Below are 16,562 nucleotides of genomic sequence, written 5' to 3' on the forward strand. Positions count from 1 at the left end.
AAAACACTGCAATAGACATGTTCTTTGAAGACCCTTCCTACTTCAAAGTTCTGATTTCTTTGCATGTGTTACTCGGAACCTTGACAGTACCATTATGAAATCAAGACTCACATAGATTTAAATAAGGAGTTTTAATGCATGCATTGGGTAGAAGATAGAATCTTAGAAACTACAATAAGAACCTCCAGTCCTTTTTTATAAGTCATAGTTGCATATGTCGAAGAATTATATTTAATACATTGTTCATTATGTGAAGTTAAGACTTTAGGTTCTAATATGCATCACTTTATACTTATATAATTTTATCATTGGATTTCCCCTAGTTTAAATATACTGGAAACATGGATTAATTTTCAACACTTTCCATTTTAATTATAATCATTGACCAGAATTAGTGGTTACGTCGTAAGAGCTCCTCTTTGCCTCAGCCTCAAATTGTTTGATTTCATTTAAATCCTGGTAGGTATTGAAATTGGTTATTGGTTAAGGTACCCTTAATGTTTAATTCATTAAACATTAACATTATTAGCTAACCATATCTTAAAAATACCCAGTACGTTCCATGATGGCTATTTCCAGCCACAGTTAACAATAAAACAACCAAATAATGTTCCCATATTTCAATTTAGGGAAGAGACAGCAAAGAATTGATAACCATGGCAGACTTCTGTTGATCTGTTATTTCTCCAGACTAGACAATGCTGAAAGTAATTATTTTCACATAAACTCTGCATGTGAGCCTCCTTCTCGGAAATCCACAGCAATTAAAAAAAGAACACAAGCAATTAATCATTCAAAAACTGGTTCTGAGTAAAGCTGTAGTAAATCCCAATAGTATCTTAATGTTATTTAATCTTTACATAACAGCTGTTTCTCATGTGATGTTTAATAATACTTTACAAAACAGTTCACTATCGCAACTACTTCAGACTTAATTCTGGAACCAGACGCAGTAGAAAGATGAAGAGGCTTGTGTCTGTACAAAGTTGGTTTTTTTGGGAGGAGAGTATAGCAAATGGTTATCGTAATTGTTAAGGGTGTTTTTTTTTCCACCAAGGAGAAAAAAGATTGGAAAAATGTGTACTTCATATAAGAAAATAATTTGATTGGCTTTGAGCTTCCTTCATTTTCAGTAGAGTTTGAGAACTGTTATTTCTTTTCTGGCTTAAGCTCTGACATATATTAATCCCAAAATCATTTCTGATGAAGAAAATAAAGTTTATTTTCTTCTATTTTTCAGTATTGCTGAGATGAAGAAGGGGCATCCCTCCGCTCAAAAAATTCATTTTTTCCCTCTGCTCTGTTGATATTTCTGTGTTCAGTTTTTCACCGTTGCACATTTAAAAATGTAGGATAAAGGAGAGAAAGATGCTTAGATATTTAGAATGCAGCAATTTATTTGCCATATAAACTTTTGGGTATAATGTATATATCATATTTATCAGAATTAAGGCATTTATATATTTTAATCTGAAAAATATATCATCTGTACCCATTTAGGAAAGTGTGTATATATATATGTATGTATGCATGTATGTATATGTATATGTATACGTATACGTATACGTATACGTATACGTATACGTATACGTATACGTATATGTATTATGTATACTTTAATTTACACCCACAATAAAAGGTGAAATTTATATTCCTGAAACTTGAAACAATGCAGAAAAAGTCATTTTCTTCTTGGTTGAAATTTTCCTCAACGGTAAATTCTCTAGATATGGCTAGTATAAGGGTTAGTCACAATGCATTTTCCTTAAAGACTTTCATTCTAAGCAGCAGACTATAATTATATAGAGAATATTCGCTCTTCTGGGTCAAGGAATTGGTGCTTATGTCAGTATTGTTCTTTATGTCAGTATTGTTCTAAAAATGTGTTGATGACTTAGAGATCACCCTCCTGAAGTTTCTTCCAATCAAAAGTTGTATTTGGAGCCAAATCAAAATAATCTCGCTCTTGCTCTTTGCAAAGCTCTAGGAAAACCTACATAAAGGAGACAATGTTTAATAGGTTAGTCAATGATGGTTGAATGGTATAAGAGATAACATTTGCCTAATACTTATCTTTCCTAGGAAAAGATTACAGTTCCCTTTTTAAAAGAAGGATCTTTTGGATGAAGAATCCTTGAGGGATTTCTGATTGGTCATTGATTGTATTCTGTCCAAGTAGTGTCTTTGCTATATTGTACTCTTCCTGTTTTTTATGGAAGCACTGCCATCCCTTCCTTGCTTTTTGGGGGAAAAGCGAGACCATCTTCTGCCACATACCTCCCTTAGACCAATAAGATCACACAGGATGGGCCTTCTCCGGGTGCCTTCAGCGGGACAATGCCAGCTGGCGACACCTAGGAGTAGGGCCTTCTCTGTTGCCGCTCCGGCCCTATGGAATGAGCCTACCTATTCTCATGGCCTTCTGCAAAGCTATTAAAACCTGGCTTTTCTGGCAGGCCTGGGGCCGTTGACCTCTTGATTGAGGTCCGGCCCCTCTCTGATTGGGTGCATGTTGTGCTTTTCTTAACTTTGTTGTGTCTCATTGTTTTAATTCTTTTTTAAATAATTTTTCATTTCTGCCCAATCCCAGAGTCCTTCGGGATTGGGCAGCCTAGAAATTCAATAAATGAAATGAAAAGGCAAGATGGTCTTTTGAGTGGAAGTGTTCAACTCCACTGCATTTCATGCCTAAGATATCAAAATGTAGTTGATTTATTTCGTTTTGTATTGGGTTGAGCTTTGCCAAATTTATGCTTCTCATGTTCTATGTTCCAACTATTATTTCTGTCTTTTTGACACCAGCAATTAGATGAAATGTAACTGCATCATCAACATTGTTAGTGCTCTGAAATATTTTCAGCTCTTTCTCAGTACCATCCAACCACTAGAGCACGGAGGCAACAAATATTGCAGGTCCCGTCCCCTAACGAGATACGTCTGGAGGGACCTAGAAGAACATCATCCCTCCGAAAAGTAGTCTGGCCCCCACTCTGACACTCTTCCAGAAGGCACTGAAGACTTGGTTCTGCTAGCAGGTCTGGGGAACATCATCCCTCCGAAAAGTAGTCTGGCCCCCACTCTGACACTCTTCCAGAAGGCACTTTAGACTTGGTTCTGCTAGCAGGCCTGGGGAACCCAGAATGGGATGGAGGTCATTAAATGGCTGGTATCAGAGGTGGGTTGCTGCCGGTTTGGCCCAGATTGGCCAAACTGGTAGTAGCGGTGGGGGAGGCTCCGCCCACCTGCCCGGATGCTTCTGCGCATGTAAAGAAGGTTCTCTGCATGAGCAGAAACATCGCATACTCATGGCAGTGCACCCAAATCAATAGTAAAAAAAAATTGGCAACCAACCTCTGGAATGTATGTTGTTAGCAAGGTGGAAGGATGTGGGAGGTGGGGGGTGGGTGGGTTATTATTTTATTATTTATTTTTATTTCTTTTATATTGTGTTTTTATCTCCTGTTAATCTCCTTGAGTCACCATGAATGAGTGGATGGCAATATAATTTTAAATAAATAAATAAACCAAGGGGCCTGTCATCCAGCATTATACCATCAGTCGGTTTATCTCATCTATCTACATGATTTTCTTGATAAAATACATGAGTGATTTCCCATTGCCTTCTCCCAAGCAGTATAATTATCTGCTTCCAAACATCTTCCTAGTTCACTATGGCCAGATATAGGAGTCTGCTTAGAAATGACCTTCATCCCTTGAGCGACTCTATGGAGAATATAGGGGCACTATGGAGTGACCCTACAGAGAACATATATTCTTCCTGTCCATTGCAAGTGTTCTTCACTTGGACCCCTCCCAGGAGCACTCTTCTGCCATGGTAAGGCTGCACTATCTGGGGTGGGGGGTGGGGGGAGAATCCCCATAAATTCTATCAGATAAGTATATCATATAAAGAGATTACCTGTTCCAAAGTGTTCAAAGAAAAGCTGTACTCCTCAAGATTGAACAGTTGTTTCACTATGTAAAGAGGGGAAAGTAGGCTTGGTTAGGCTTTGCATGGAACATTTTTGCTTGTCTTCTGTGCATAGCATATTCATTCCCTATTCAATACCCATATAGCCCACAATACCCCACAATACCCCACAATAGTCACTAGTAACGACAATCAGGCTAAGGATTAGGGCTGTGCATACTTTGAAATTAATTCGGAAGTCTGCTTTAGACCTCAACTATGAACACCCAACTCTGTCCTACTCAGCCTGGCTTCTTAAGTCTGAAAATATGTTGTGTCTGATAAAACATTAATCAACATTAATGAGTTAATTCTTTAAAGCAGCAGCATCCTTTTTTCAGAATTGTCCAGCACACTGAAAATAATGGGTTGTTTTAAAGCATTGCAGGGAACTGCTATTCCTTGTAAGGCTCAGTTTTGAAAACATTTCAAAAGACTAATGGTGCTTTAAAATATGGTTGGGTTGGTGTAGCATTACTTTGCAATATTTCATTTCTCTGTCTATTCATTTGTCTTAAACATAATCATAACATAAACATAATCGAGAAATCTATTATGAAGGTAAGTTCCAAATAAAATGAATTGTAAGAGTATATGATTCCCCTCAGAGTAAAGGGTATTCCCCAAAATGAACTGCATAGTAGAGACCACATCATAGGCAAAATAGCCTAAGATGTCAACAGGGAATGATAAAACATCATGTCAATAAGGAGTGAAGCTGGGAGTTTATAGCTGGGTTTACCGCAGCAATAAGGACAGAACACCCATATAGAGAGATTCAGTTTCCTAAAAGTTCCAGTTTCAGATCTCTAAAAGGTGACCCTTCTATTAATGGCAATCTACACTGTTTATTCACCTCCCTGATTTTTGAAAACATGCTGAAGGGCTGAATTTCTGAAATAAGCTCTGCCATGCTTATTTCACATATGCCATAGATCTACTGCTATCATTCCTTTGGGCTAAAACCAGAAATTTCCAGATTTATTCTTCCTGACTAAAATTACCACACAGGACGGAGGGAGCTTTGGGTTATAATGGAAATTTGCACCTGGTTTTCTTAATCCTACAGAGGCTCTAAGCTGAAAAAATTGAAAGGCACTGAAGTAAACAAAATATTTCAGCTGACATCTGAGTATTAGCCATACACATTTTACTCAGTTTGCTATTGTCCTCAAGAAAGCCACACATAGTTCAACATTTGTACTTTTTCTGGCACATGGACTCTGCGTCATTCATTTCTCTCAAAGTTACTTTGGAAGTCCAAAGAGGTTTCCATTGAGTAAACCTTACAAGAAGATGGGAGGTTTCATAGGTAAAGAGAAACTTTGATCATGAATGGTGAACTTAGATCTGCAGTTCTGGGCTGCTTCTTAAGTACTTACAAGTCATTCTCAAGTTACAACCATTTGTTTAGTGACCATTTCAAGTTGCAATGGCATTGGGAAAAAAAGGTGACTTATGAATGTTTTTCACACTTCTGACCATTGCAGCATTCCCATAGTCACATGATGAAAATTCAGAAAATTGACAACTGATATGTATTTATGATGATTGCAAATAAAGAAATACATTCAAATTTCACACTTTGATAGATGTCCAGAGATTCTAAAGATTTTTTTTTAATAAATCTGAGAAAACACATTATTTTTCCTTCAGTGTTCATGCAACATAAGGAGCAGATAATGCCATCTAATTTGAAGTTTATGTTTTCACATTTCATAATACTTACAGACATACCTTTTTCTAACATGGAGAAAGCTTTAGAGAGAGGCAGTGCATTTTCCATTGGAATCTTGTAGACCAACAAAGTGGATATCCTAAAAATAGGTGAAACCATAAATATCCAAAAGAGAGGATAAATAATAATAACAACATCTCCAGGACTGCTGGTTCCATCTTGAGTCAGTCCATTCAAATTGATCCTCCTTTGCAAAATTATTGGTGGTTCCCCCATGGGATTGAGGCTATTAAAAAGTATGTTGGCCTCAATATTATGGAATATCCTGCTCCTGGAAGTCTAGTATTTTCAGTGATAACAGGGAAATCTCACACTGGAGGGGGTTGATTAATTAAGACCCAATCGCACATCCCCCCCACAAAAAAATCTGGCTGCTCTTTTTCTCCATCTTGAAACTACTTTGAATGTACTTTCATTTTATCCCTGATGTTTTTAATGCTTTGATGCTATAAGATGCCAAGAGTGGCTTCAAAACAAGATAGCAGCAAATAAATTTAATAAAAAATAAAATTTAAAACTTTCTAGAAGGCAATTAAAACCAAGATACCATACAATAATAAACAATAATAAGAGCCATGGTAGCACAGTGGTTAGAATGTAGTACTGCAGACCACTTCTGCTGATTACTGGCTGACAGCAGTTTGGCAGATCAAATCTCAACAGTCTCAAGGTTGACTCATCCTTCCATCCTTCCGAGGTGGGTAAAATGAGGACCCAGATTGTTGGGGGCAATAGACTGACTCTGTAAAACCGCTTAGAGAGGGCTGTAAAGCACTGTGAAGCGGTATATAAGTCTAAGTGCAATAATCCATACCACTGATAATTCTGACCAATAAAAATATTGGGCAGAGCAATCCAATTTGTATATATAGAAACTTTAAAAATAAAGGTGTAATTTGTCCAGGGAGGAGTAACAAGGATTGTATTTATTTGTATCCCACCTTTTTTATTTTAACAAATAGCTCAAGGTGATGAACATAACCAACATACCTTCCTCCACTTATTTTCCCCATAACAACAACCCTGGGTTGGGCTGAGAATGAGTGTCTGGCCAAAAGTCACCCAGATAGCTTTCATGCCTAAGGCTGGACTAGAACTCACAATCTTCCACTTTCTAGCCTGAAGAAGACCAAACTGGCTCTGCACATTACATATATCTCCATCTGTGCCACAGTATGGTGATTAATTTTGAGAAGCAACTGAATCTAACAGGGAAAACATGTAGCATAACCATCTGGATCAAAGGTATGACTTTCTCCTCAGAAGCAAAATCTTCCTAATAGGAGATTAAATTTTAAAAAGTTATTTCCTTCTTCAGTTAAGCCATCTGAAAAGAACAAGGATTTCCATTTCAAACAATTTTAAGCATTCAGTCACATTGTAGATAAATGTTGCTGTTACCTTTCTTGACGAGCTGCTTGTGGGAACATTTTTAGAATCTGAGTATTCACAAGATCTCCTTGTTCTACCCCTTTTACTTTTATTTGCAGCAAATAATTTTTTCCAAATTTGCTTTTCAGGTACTGAATTGAACCCAGGCACCTGCAAAAAATAAATAAATCAGCATACAATGAATGGCATCAAATTGTTATTGGGTAGCACTATTCTAATCCGGCATGGATTAGAATGCTGATTTTAAAGGACACCAGTCCATTGAGCCTCCAATGGCATTACAATGTTCATGTAGAGAGGAGAAAGGATTAAGTGCATGGGAGTACATGTAGCATGGTACCTTGTATTCTTCTGTAAGTACTGATAATGTTACCTAGTTTGGTAATGAAATATCTGCAAGAAAACAACAAAGCTCATAGAGCATCAAAAACCCTACAGGTCAAACCTGAACTACAAATATTCTCTTCTATCAAATCTTCTGTAATTTGAACTGTCAATCAACAATTGCAACTGTAGAGAGGCTGGGAGAGATGCCTTTAAGTCATACCATAATTGCCATTGCATTCTCACGTGTCTCAACCCATGTTATATGGGATATTTGGAATATTGCTGTATTTTGATTGTGTTTTTCTCTTATCCTTTCAATCCAATTCACATCTAAGAACTCTGTTTGCACTGATGTGGATTGAATAAGATTGACAGTTTGCCTTGCAAATTTACCGGAAGCTCCTAGCTAACTGATGGTTTGCTGAAAGCTGACAGACTGGGGTTCACTCATCATACTAAAACTAGTGAGACCATTCTGAAGTCCCCCATTATTATGTGGAAATGAGAATTAAGAATGTCAAGAGAGATATTCCAGTAAATTGAATGTACTGTAGTTTAAGAAGTGTAAGTTGGAAAAAATGAGGATAATAAACAGACTGAATATATATTTTACTGCTAATCACATCTGACAAAAGGATATAAAGAGACATTACCAACACATTTTTCTGCAGTTATAAATCTGCAGAATGAGAACAGAATGCTTCTGTGTTAAGCAATGGCAGCTGCAAGAATTTTGGCAAGTTAAGATGCTAAGATTTCATTACAATGACATAAAGCAAATAAAAACCTGATGGAACATGAGCATAAGTAGTCCCATGGTGAGATAGCTGGCAAATAAATTTAACAAATAAATCAACATGTGCAGGGGTTATAAGGATGGGGTCCCCATTGTATAAATAAGGCATGAAAGGAACATGTGGAGGAGGGCCTTTTGTTCCTCCAGATCACAGCAACATATCTGCTCTGCAAAAGCAGAGCAAAACACCTTCTCTACAATATCACTGAGGGCAAGTCATGAAAGCAGGCCAAAGAAAGAAACTCTATTGCATGTAGGAGAGATAGCACAAAATCAATAATTTGGTGAAGAGGGTTTCCTGTGTATATCCCTCCAGTATTAATTATCTAGATCACTTTGATCTATTTGCAAAGTTATACTGAACATAGGGTGCTGGAGTATGACTCTAACTGTTAATAGTCTCATAGCCAAGAAAGCTCGATACTAGAAGTTGCATTGGCATAGATCAATCATTATGGATTCTAGTTCTAGATTCCTAGAAAAGGAAAAAGTGGCAAAAAGATTTATGATGGATAGGGAATCACTGGAAAGGTGAAGTTTAAGTCAGATATAGAGCTGATTTTTGCATTCCAGCAGGATCATCCCAGTTTGAAAGTAGATTGTTAAGATTTTTTTATTTTTATTTTATTTATTTCGTCAAGCATGTATTAGATTATATACAGGGCGGGGCATAACCTTTTCCTAGGGGGTCACAGCAAGATCGACAGCAGTTTACAACTTCCGCGACACCTCATTTTAAAGCCCATAAAAAACTGAATTGAATGAGCTATTAAATGTTAAATTTGTTTCGGTTGAAACTTTGAGAATGAATTTGGAAACTGTGTTGAAAAATCTGGAAAATCGAACGGAACTGTTTGAAGATTTGTTGTGTTCTTATCCACCTCGTTTGAATGCTGTTCGAAGGGCTAATGGTGGTCATACTGACTATTAAATCGTGTCAATAAACTCAGTTTTTGATGGGCTTTCGAATGGTGTATGAATTATTTGTGTTGTTATTACAAGTGTTGCTGTGACCCCCTAGGAAAAGGTTATGCCCCGCCCTGTATATAAGTATGAACGTGATTTTGGATACATGAAATGGATACGAATAAAAAGAAACATTAGGACAGGGACAGTAAGCGTGTTGGTGCGCTTATGCATGCCCCTTATAGACCTGTTAGGAATGGGATGAGGTCGACAGTAGGCAGCTTAAGGTTAAAGTTTTGGGGGTTTGGGGAAGAAACCCCAGAGTCAAGTAGTGCATTCAAAGCACTACCACTCTATTGCCGAAGTCGTATTTTCTGCAATTGAATTTGGAGCAGTTTACCTGAACTTTATATCTATTGTGTGCTCACATATTGCTATGGTTAAAGCTGAAGTAATTATTGACAGGTAAGACATTGTAGCAGATAATTTTATGTACTATGCTTAGGTCAGATCAAAGGTGGCATAGTTCTAAGTTGTCTAAGCCCAAAATTTCAAGTCTGGTGGCATTCTGTTGCGAGCAAAGGAGCGGATGACTCTTCTCATGAAATATCTCTGGACTCGCTCAATTGTATTAATGTCCGATATGCAGTGCGGGTTTCAGACAGATGAACTGTATTTGAGAATTGGTCTAGCAAATGTTTTGTATGCTCTGGTTAGCAGTAAATATTACTAAAGAAGAAGCTATGCAAGATTAGTTTAACAACTCTTAATGCCTTTTTGGCAATGTTATTACAGTGGGATCTGGCACTTAGGTCATTAGATATGAGTACTCGAAGGTCTTTGATAGAGTGAGGGTCGTCTACAAGGTTGTGTCCACCCAGCTTGTATTTTGTGTTCTGATTTTTTTTGCCAATGTGTAAGACAGAGCATTTGTTGATTGAGATTTGAAGTTGCAATAGGTTGGGCAAGGAGCTGGTGCTGAAAGATTTTTCAAAGATTATGCTTAGAGGTTCAGCTATGGCAGTGAAAAGTTTTTTTAAGAAGTAGGCACATAGTCCATCAGGTCCAATAGATAGAGATGGTTTTAGGCCATGTAGTGTCTTTTCAACATTATCTTTTGTAAAATCGATTTGTGTAAGATCACTGTAATTATTTGTGGTATGACTAGGAAATATTGGGCATGATCCATTGCTGTTTACAAAGACTGAGCCAAAGAATGTGTTAAAGAGATTGGCTTTAACGGCTTCATCTTTACAGTCTTTGCCGTTAGGTCCTTTTAGGGGTGGGATGGATCTCGAGTCTTTAAGTTTGTTGTTTACCAAATTATAGAAGGCTCAGTTAGATTACCTGCGCAGAAGGTTTTCCTCTTGTTTGATGTGATAATTAGTGCATTCAGTCTTCATCTGGTGGCATAAATTAGTTACATAGCCTTTTTTGTTTTTTCGCAGAGAGATTTTTTTTTATTGCAGCTTCCTTATTGTTATGGGTAATTTGTTTTCCCTGGTTTTGGGGTTTATTAGTGGTACATATAGTTTAAAGACTCGTTTGACTTCAAGCAAAAAAATGTTATAAAGGTCTTTGGCAGCATTACAGCCAGTGAATAGAATGTGCCAAATAAGAGATGAGAGGTCAGTGTCTATGAGATGATAGTTGGCTTTTTTTAAAGTTATAATTGGGTATCCCATCATTATGATGATTTTTGTAAAGCTGTATATTGAGACAAAAGTCAATCGTGCTGTGGTCACTGTTGGAAAAGTGTTCTTTTATTTGTAGTCCGTAAATTGAGTTTAAACTGTTTCAGAAGATGAGATCAAGGCAGTTGTTGAGTCTAGTGTTGTTAGTTACTAGTTGATCTAGTCCCAGATTAATAACAGCATTGTACAGGGTTGTATGTATGGGTTCAGTTGTATATTCGTTTAGGGTCCAATTAATAAGAGATAAATTTAGGTCACCAAGAAAGATAAGAGGATGTAGGCAGGAGGCAGCCCATATTAATAGTGAGGTTAATTTGTTCGCATGTATGATGTCGTAATCAGGACTTCTGTAACATAGTAAGAAATGAAGTGTGGTATTTAAGGACAGCTCACAGATGATTGTCTCAGGAAGAGCGAGTTCATGAGTAACTTGAATATTTTTTAGATTTAGGAACTTTTTATAGAAGATAGCAACTCTACGGATTTCACGATCGGACCAGTAAGCATGGTAGCCTCTTACTGTGATAATGGAGTTAGGAAGGAATACGTTCAGCCATGTTTCACAGACAAATATAATGTCGAATATACTGGTAAGAGGAGGAATTTGGGCATTTTGCTTATGATGCTTCTTGCGTTAATTAGCTTGCATTTAAGGTCAGTAGTGGTTGGAATGCAACACAGAACACAAAACAGCACCCTTAGGAATCTGGACCGGCTTTAGCACTATTATTAACCTTATCAGAAATAGATTAAATTTGTTCACACCAGAGACCAAAAAGTTGAAATTCTATGCCAAGGTATTTGAAGGATGATACCTAGACTATACTATTATTGATTATCTGCCACTAAAGTTTGTATTTTTCAAGTTCTTTTCTGTATCAACAAATCCCATCATTTTTGTGTTGGTGTAGTTTTGTGTATCTTGACTTCCTACAACATAAAAGCTTAAAGACCTTTTCTAAGACCAATGTCAGTCAAAGAAAAAATAGTCACATCATCAGCATGAAGAAGCACAGCTAAATTGTCCACCACAGAGTTAAGAAAGATAAAATTCTTTTTAGTTATGATATACACAATTGAGCTACCTAAATATTAAGTGGAAAAGGGGCTAGAATACAGTCTTATTTCTTCCTTTTTTTCTGCATAACTCATTTAACTTGCATAACACATTTTCGGGCAACATTCCAATTAAGTAAACTAACATCTGTTCTTCAATAGAACATTTGAAGTTTGTTTTTGATTAATCAGCAAAATAGGAGAAGAGCATCCATCAGACCACACGGCAGGAGATCATTTGTGTACAATGTACATTCTTACATTGCTGCACTTTCCACTAACTGCAATTTCTGAGTAATCTTCAAAGCTAATCTCCAGAGAATGCATACAGTAAAGTCTGTATCCTTTTTTTCCATGCAGAAATTCTTTGCATATGAGAATCAGTGCACATACAGGGTTTCGCCTATAAGTATAAATTACTAAGTTCATTACCATAATTCTCTTCGCATAATGCTTGAATGTGTTATGGCATTCAAGAACTCCATTATTGCTTACTCTATTTCAGACATTGAACTTCATAACCAAAAAGACAAAAAGTCTACAAGAAAGTCCTATGTGCTCAACAAAGAAAGCATGCACTAGAAAACCTACCTGAGCTGTCCAGACACCATGATAGCTACTCGGTCGCACATTGCCTCTGCTTCCTCCATGTGATGAGTTGTCAAAATGGCACCTTTATCCTTGTTCTGCAGCATGGTGTGAATTGCTCTCCTAAAGAAACCATTCAACTGATGAAAATGAAAGAAACCTGAATTCTGCTTTGATTCACCTTTAATTGATGAGTGGAACATCCAAGCAGAATACTTGGAATGCCCGAATCTAATCCCAAATCAAGTCCAATGAGCATAATATAAAGTGGGAAAGTTGATGAGAAATCAGGACAAGTGTCTCAGCTTGTGCATCACACTTATGGAATAAGGAAACGGCTTTTTTCTTTCCCTTATTGGTCAGGTGGTACATACATGAAACAGGCAAGATTAGGATTAATGCATTATAGTCAGTATTTCATGGACATATCAGGAACATGAATAAAGCAGCACCAGATCCATATTTACATAAATATTCTTAGTTCTTAAATTAATTTCAAATACAATTGCAAAGAGTCATGCAAATATGATAGTAAGTCTAGAAATTTGATAAATGAATAAACTAAAATTAGTATCAGGTTTATTGTGCTATTCCTGGAGGCTCTCTAGATTCAAGGACCTTTGAAAGACATTTTCTTCAAAAGGAATGGTGAAGATAGACAAATAGCTAATTCTCTTATCTCCTTCCATTTCACTGGCATGATGTCAAGGGGCATAGAGAGCCGAGATGGCGCAGTGGTCAAATGCAGCACTGCAGGCTACTTCAGCTGACTGCAGTTCTGCAGTTCGGCTGTTCAAATCTCACCGGCTCAGGGTTGACTCAGCCTTCCATCCTTCCGAGGTGGGTAAAATGAGGACCCGGATTGTTGTTGGGGGCAATATGCTGACTCTGTAAACCGCTTAGAGAGGGCTGAAAGCCCTATGAAGCGGTATATAAGTCTAACTGCTATTTCATAAATCCCAAAAATTGAATGTCTATATTTTGTTTTGTTTTATTTTATTTTATTGTGATATGTAATTTCCATGAGAAATAGCCTGATGCATTTCCATTGGAAAAGGAGGACACTGAAAGCCTTGCAAAAGGCTTTTAATCCCTAGAATCATGAATAAAGACAAGATAGCTGGGTGCTCTGGAAAGCCTTAGATTCATCACATACAGATACAAAAATAACATTTTCTAAGAGCACATTAAGAAGCTACAAGAGGTAGGAATAGAAATCAAATGGAGTTTTGTCAAAAACTTTTAATTCAAACAATACATTCTTGATTGTTGAGATATGAAAGATAAGAGATTGGAGATGATTTTTTATTACAAGTGTTAAGTGTGCAAACCTAACCCTAAATGTTCAATGTACAGAACACCTACCACACTTGGTGTTTTCCTTTGGGATCCAAGCCAGTGGTTGGTTCATCTAGTAGCCACACGGTAGGATTACTCAACATGCTCAGGGCAAAGCACAACTGAAATGCAGGAAATTATATTAAACCTTCTTAAATATTTCACACACACAAAAGATGGAAATGTGAAGAATATACATTTCAATATGTTCTTCAAAAATGTGTTTTCTTAATGACTGCTGCACAAATGGAAAAGCACTATATCAGTGAGGACAAACATGATAGGATTCTGCGATACTAACCAAAAAACTGTGAATTATTAAAAGGCATTTTAATTTTTACACAATATCTTCTTGAAGGACTAGAAAGGGCAAAGATATTCTTTCACTCTGTTCTACTGCAAACCTCATCAGATTTGAGAACAGTCTTTGTGGCTTAACACAAAATACATTTGGAGATGTAACAAAGTCCCAGGAATTACCAATTTAGATTTTTAAGACAATTATCAGGAGAGTTATTCAATTACAGCAAAGTCTACAAGTTTCTTGGCATAAATTTGTGCATGCTTAATTCATTTATAATTCCATAGAGCTTCCAGGTACTGCAGCCCACCAACAATATATGAAAATATTAACATTCTTAAATAAGGATTAAAAATCTGAGGACATAGGCAACCAAATGGAACAAAACTGTACATGGTTAAGAATAATTGGATAGCGATTTTTAATGTCCTGATTTACATTATGCAGTTCAGTTTGTAATGGCTGAATTCTGTATAATTATACAGAATATAACAGAATTTCAGAAAACAATTGAGGAATGTAATGTATCCTAATGCTATGTAAAGAAGTAAATCAGTTTAGACATTTTTGGGATTGAGTACTCGGGAATATGCTATTTTTTCATTTTCCTTTCCTTTAGTCCAAAATGACCAGACATCCTGCTTTTGGCAGGACAGTCCTGATTTTTAACAATTTGTCCCACGTCCCACAGCGTTTTAAAAAAGTCCCGATTTTTGGAAAGAATGTACGAGCTAGGGAATGGTGGGAGAACGGGAAGGGAACACTGTTCCCTCTAAGGTGTGTGGCTGCGCGGCCGCGCATGTGGCAAGAAAACACAGCGCAGCAGGTTCTAACTGCCGCACAGTGATTTCTGTCACAGGCTCCGGAAGCTGAGGGGCCTCAGAAAATCTAGGGTTAGACGGGCGCAGGGACGGCGGCAGGAGCTTACGTGGCACAGCCGGTCTCCTAGGACCTTCTAGGCACCGGCTGCGCCGCTCATTACCGTCAGTCACCCCGTGTTCAGCAAAGCAAACGCAGGGAAGTCCTTTGCAGGTGGCTAGAACTGGCCGCCCACAAAGGACCTCCCCAGACTTGTTTTGATGAGCACGAAGCGACTGATGGCAGTTTGCGCCGGCTGCGGTTGCTCAAACTAGCATCAGTTGCCCCGTATTCAGCAAAGCAAGCCTGGGGAGGTCCTTTTGGGCGGCGGCTGAAGTGAACCCCCAAAGCCCCCGCCGCCACCAGAATATCTGCTGCCGCCTTCTCCTCCTCCAACAGCACTGCCGGATTTGCCGTCTGATGCTGTGGCTGAGGTGAAGCCGCCAAAGCTCCCGCTGGCACCCCTGCTCGTGGCAGTGGTGCCTCCCCCTCCATGCAGAGCACCTGATCTTGGTGTTATCCCTCCCCCCTCCTCCCCGTGCTTTTGGGGAGCCATGAGGCCACGGGAGCCAGCAGGAAGGCAGGGGTGGGGGCAGGAGCAGGAAAAAAAGGCCTCATGGCTTCTCAAAAGCACGGCGGAGGAGGAGGAGGTGGCAGGGGTAACGCGTAGCTCAGCTCAGGTGCTCCGAGCAGAGGGGGAGGCACCGTCGCCGCTGCCACTGGCAGGGCCACCAGCGGGAGCTTTGGCGGCTTCACCTCAGCCACAGCGCTGGGCAGCAAATGTGGTGGTGCTGTTGGAGGAGGAGGAGGTGGCTGAAGTTATTCTGGTGGTGGTGGGGGGCTCATCGGCATCTTCAGCGGCAGCCCTGCCCCCAGTGAAAAAACCGAAGATGGAGCAGATCCACGCAGATGACATCACCGCAACATGACTAGAGGAAGAATTCTGGGAGTTGAAGTCCACAAGTCTTAAAGCTGTCAGGTTTGAAGACCCCTGGTTTTTTTCCCCCTAAAGGGTTATGGGTGCAAGGATCTTGTAACAACAGCTTTAAGATTTGCATGCTTCAATGCCAGAGTTTCTGAGCCAACATGACTGGAGGAGGAATTCTGGGAGTTGAAGTCCACAAGTCTTAAAGCTGTCAGGTTTCAAGACCCCTGGGGTTTTTTTCTAAATGGTTAGGGGTGCAAGGATCTTGTAACAACAGCTTTAAGACTTGCGTGCTTCAATGCCAGACTTTCTCAGCCAACATTTTCCTTGCTAAGCAGGAGCGTTGTTAAGTGATACTAATATTATATAACACTTTTAATTAAGCAGGTATCTTGAATAAACATAACTTTGAGTTTCAAATAATACTGATTTCATTGTTGTCTTAGGTGACATCTGTGAAAAAAATTCAGGTGCTCAGGCATGAAAATGTGCCGCTCAAACACTATACTTTTCTGCTCACACTGAAAAAAAATTAGAGGGAACATTGCCTCCCGCCCGGTCAATGGTGTCCCGCTTTACCAATGTTAAAATCTGGTCACCTTACTTTAGTCAGATGAAAGACTGACATATTTTTTAAGCAAGGACCACATCATACTAATTCTAGTTAGGCACA

The 16,562-nt window shown here is 38.5% G+C and overlaps 1 protein-coding gene and 1 pseudogene across 3 annotated transcripts in view; both read right to left on the reverse strand.

Annotated features, from left to right (window-relative positions):
• Positions 1 to 219: 219 nt before the first annotated feature.
• The window catches only part of LOC106553773 (ABC-type organic anion transporter ABCA8), a 79,552-nt gene continuing 63,209 nt past the window's right edge, over positions 220 to 16,562 (reverse strand). For 2 of the 3 annotated variants that reach the window (XM_087710206.1, XM_087710205.1), the window contains 6 exons: positions 13,833 to 13,927; positions 12,471 to 12,590; positions 7,110 to 7,250; positions 5,708 to 5,787; positions 3,920 to 3,975; positions 220 to 1,993 (listed from right to left, as the gene is read on the reverse strand). In XM_087710206.1, the coding sequence (XP_087566332.1) occupies positions 1,895 to 1,993; positions 3,920 to 3,975; positions 5,708 to 5,787; positions 7,110 to 7,250; positions 12,471 to 12,590; positions 13,833 to 13,927 (591 nt within the window). In that variant the 3' untranslated portion in view covers positions 220 to 1,894. Of the gene's footprint in view, positions 1,994 to 3,919; positions 3,976 to 5,707; positions 5,788 to 7,109; positions 7,251 to 12,470; positions 12,591 to 13,832; positions 13,928 to 16,562 lie in introns of those variants that run through there. The other variant, XR_015696019.1, reaches the window with a different exon arrangement.
• LOC148048203 (uncharacterized) lies at positions 10,473 to 12,206 on the reverse strand (annotated as a pseudogene).

This window comes from Thamnophis sirtalis, unplaced genomic scaffold (assembly GCF_051295495.1).
Source record: "Thamnophis sirtalis isolate CommonGarterSnake01/CBP01778 unplaced genomic scaffold, rThaSir2_p1.2 scaffold_3, whole genome shotgun sequence".
Classification (NCBI taxonomy): domain Eukaryota; kingdom Metazoa; phylum Chordata; class Lepidosauria; order Squamata; family Natricidae; genus Thamnophis; species Thamnophis sirtalis.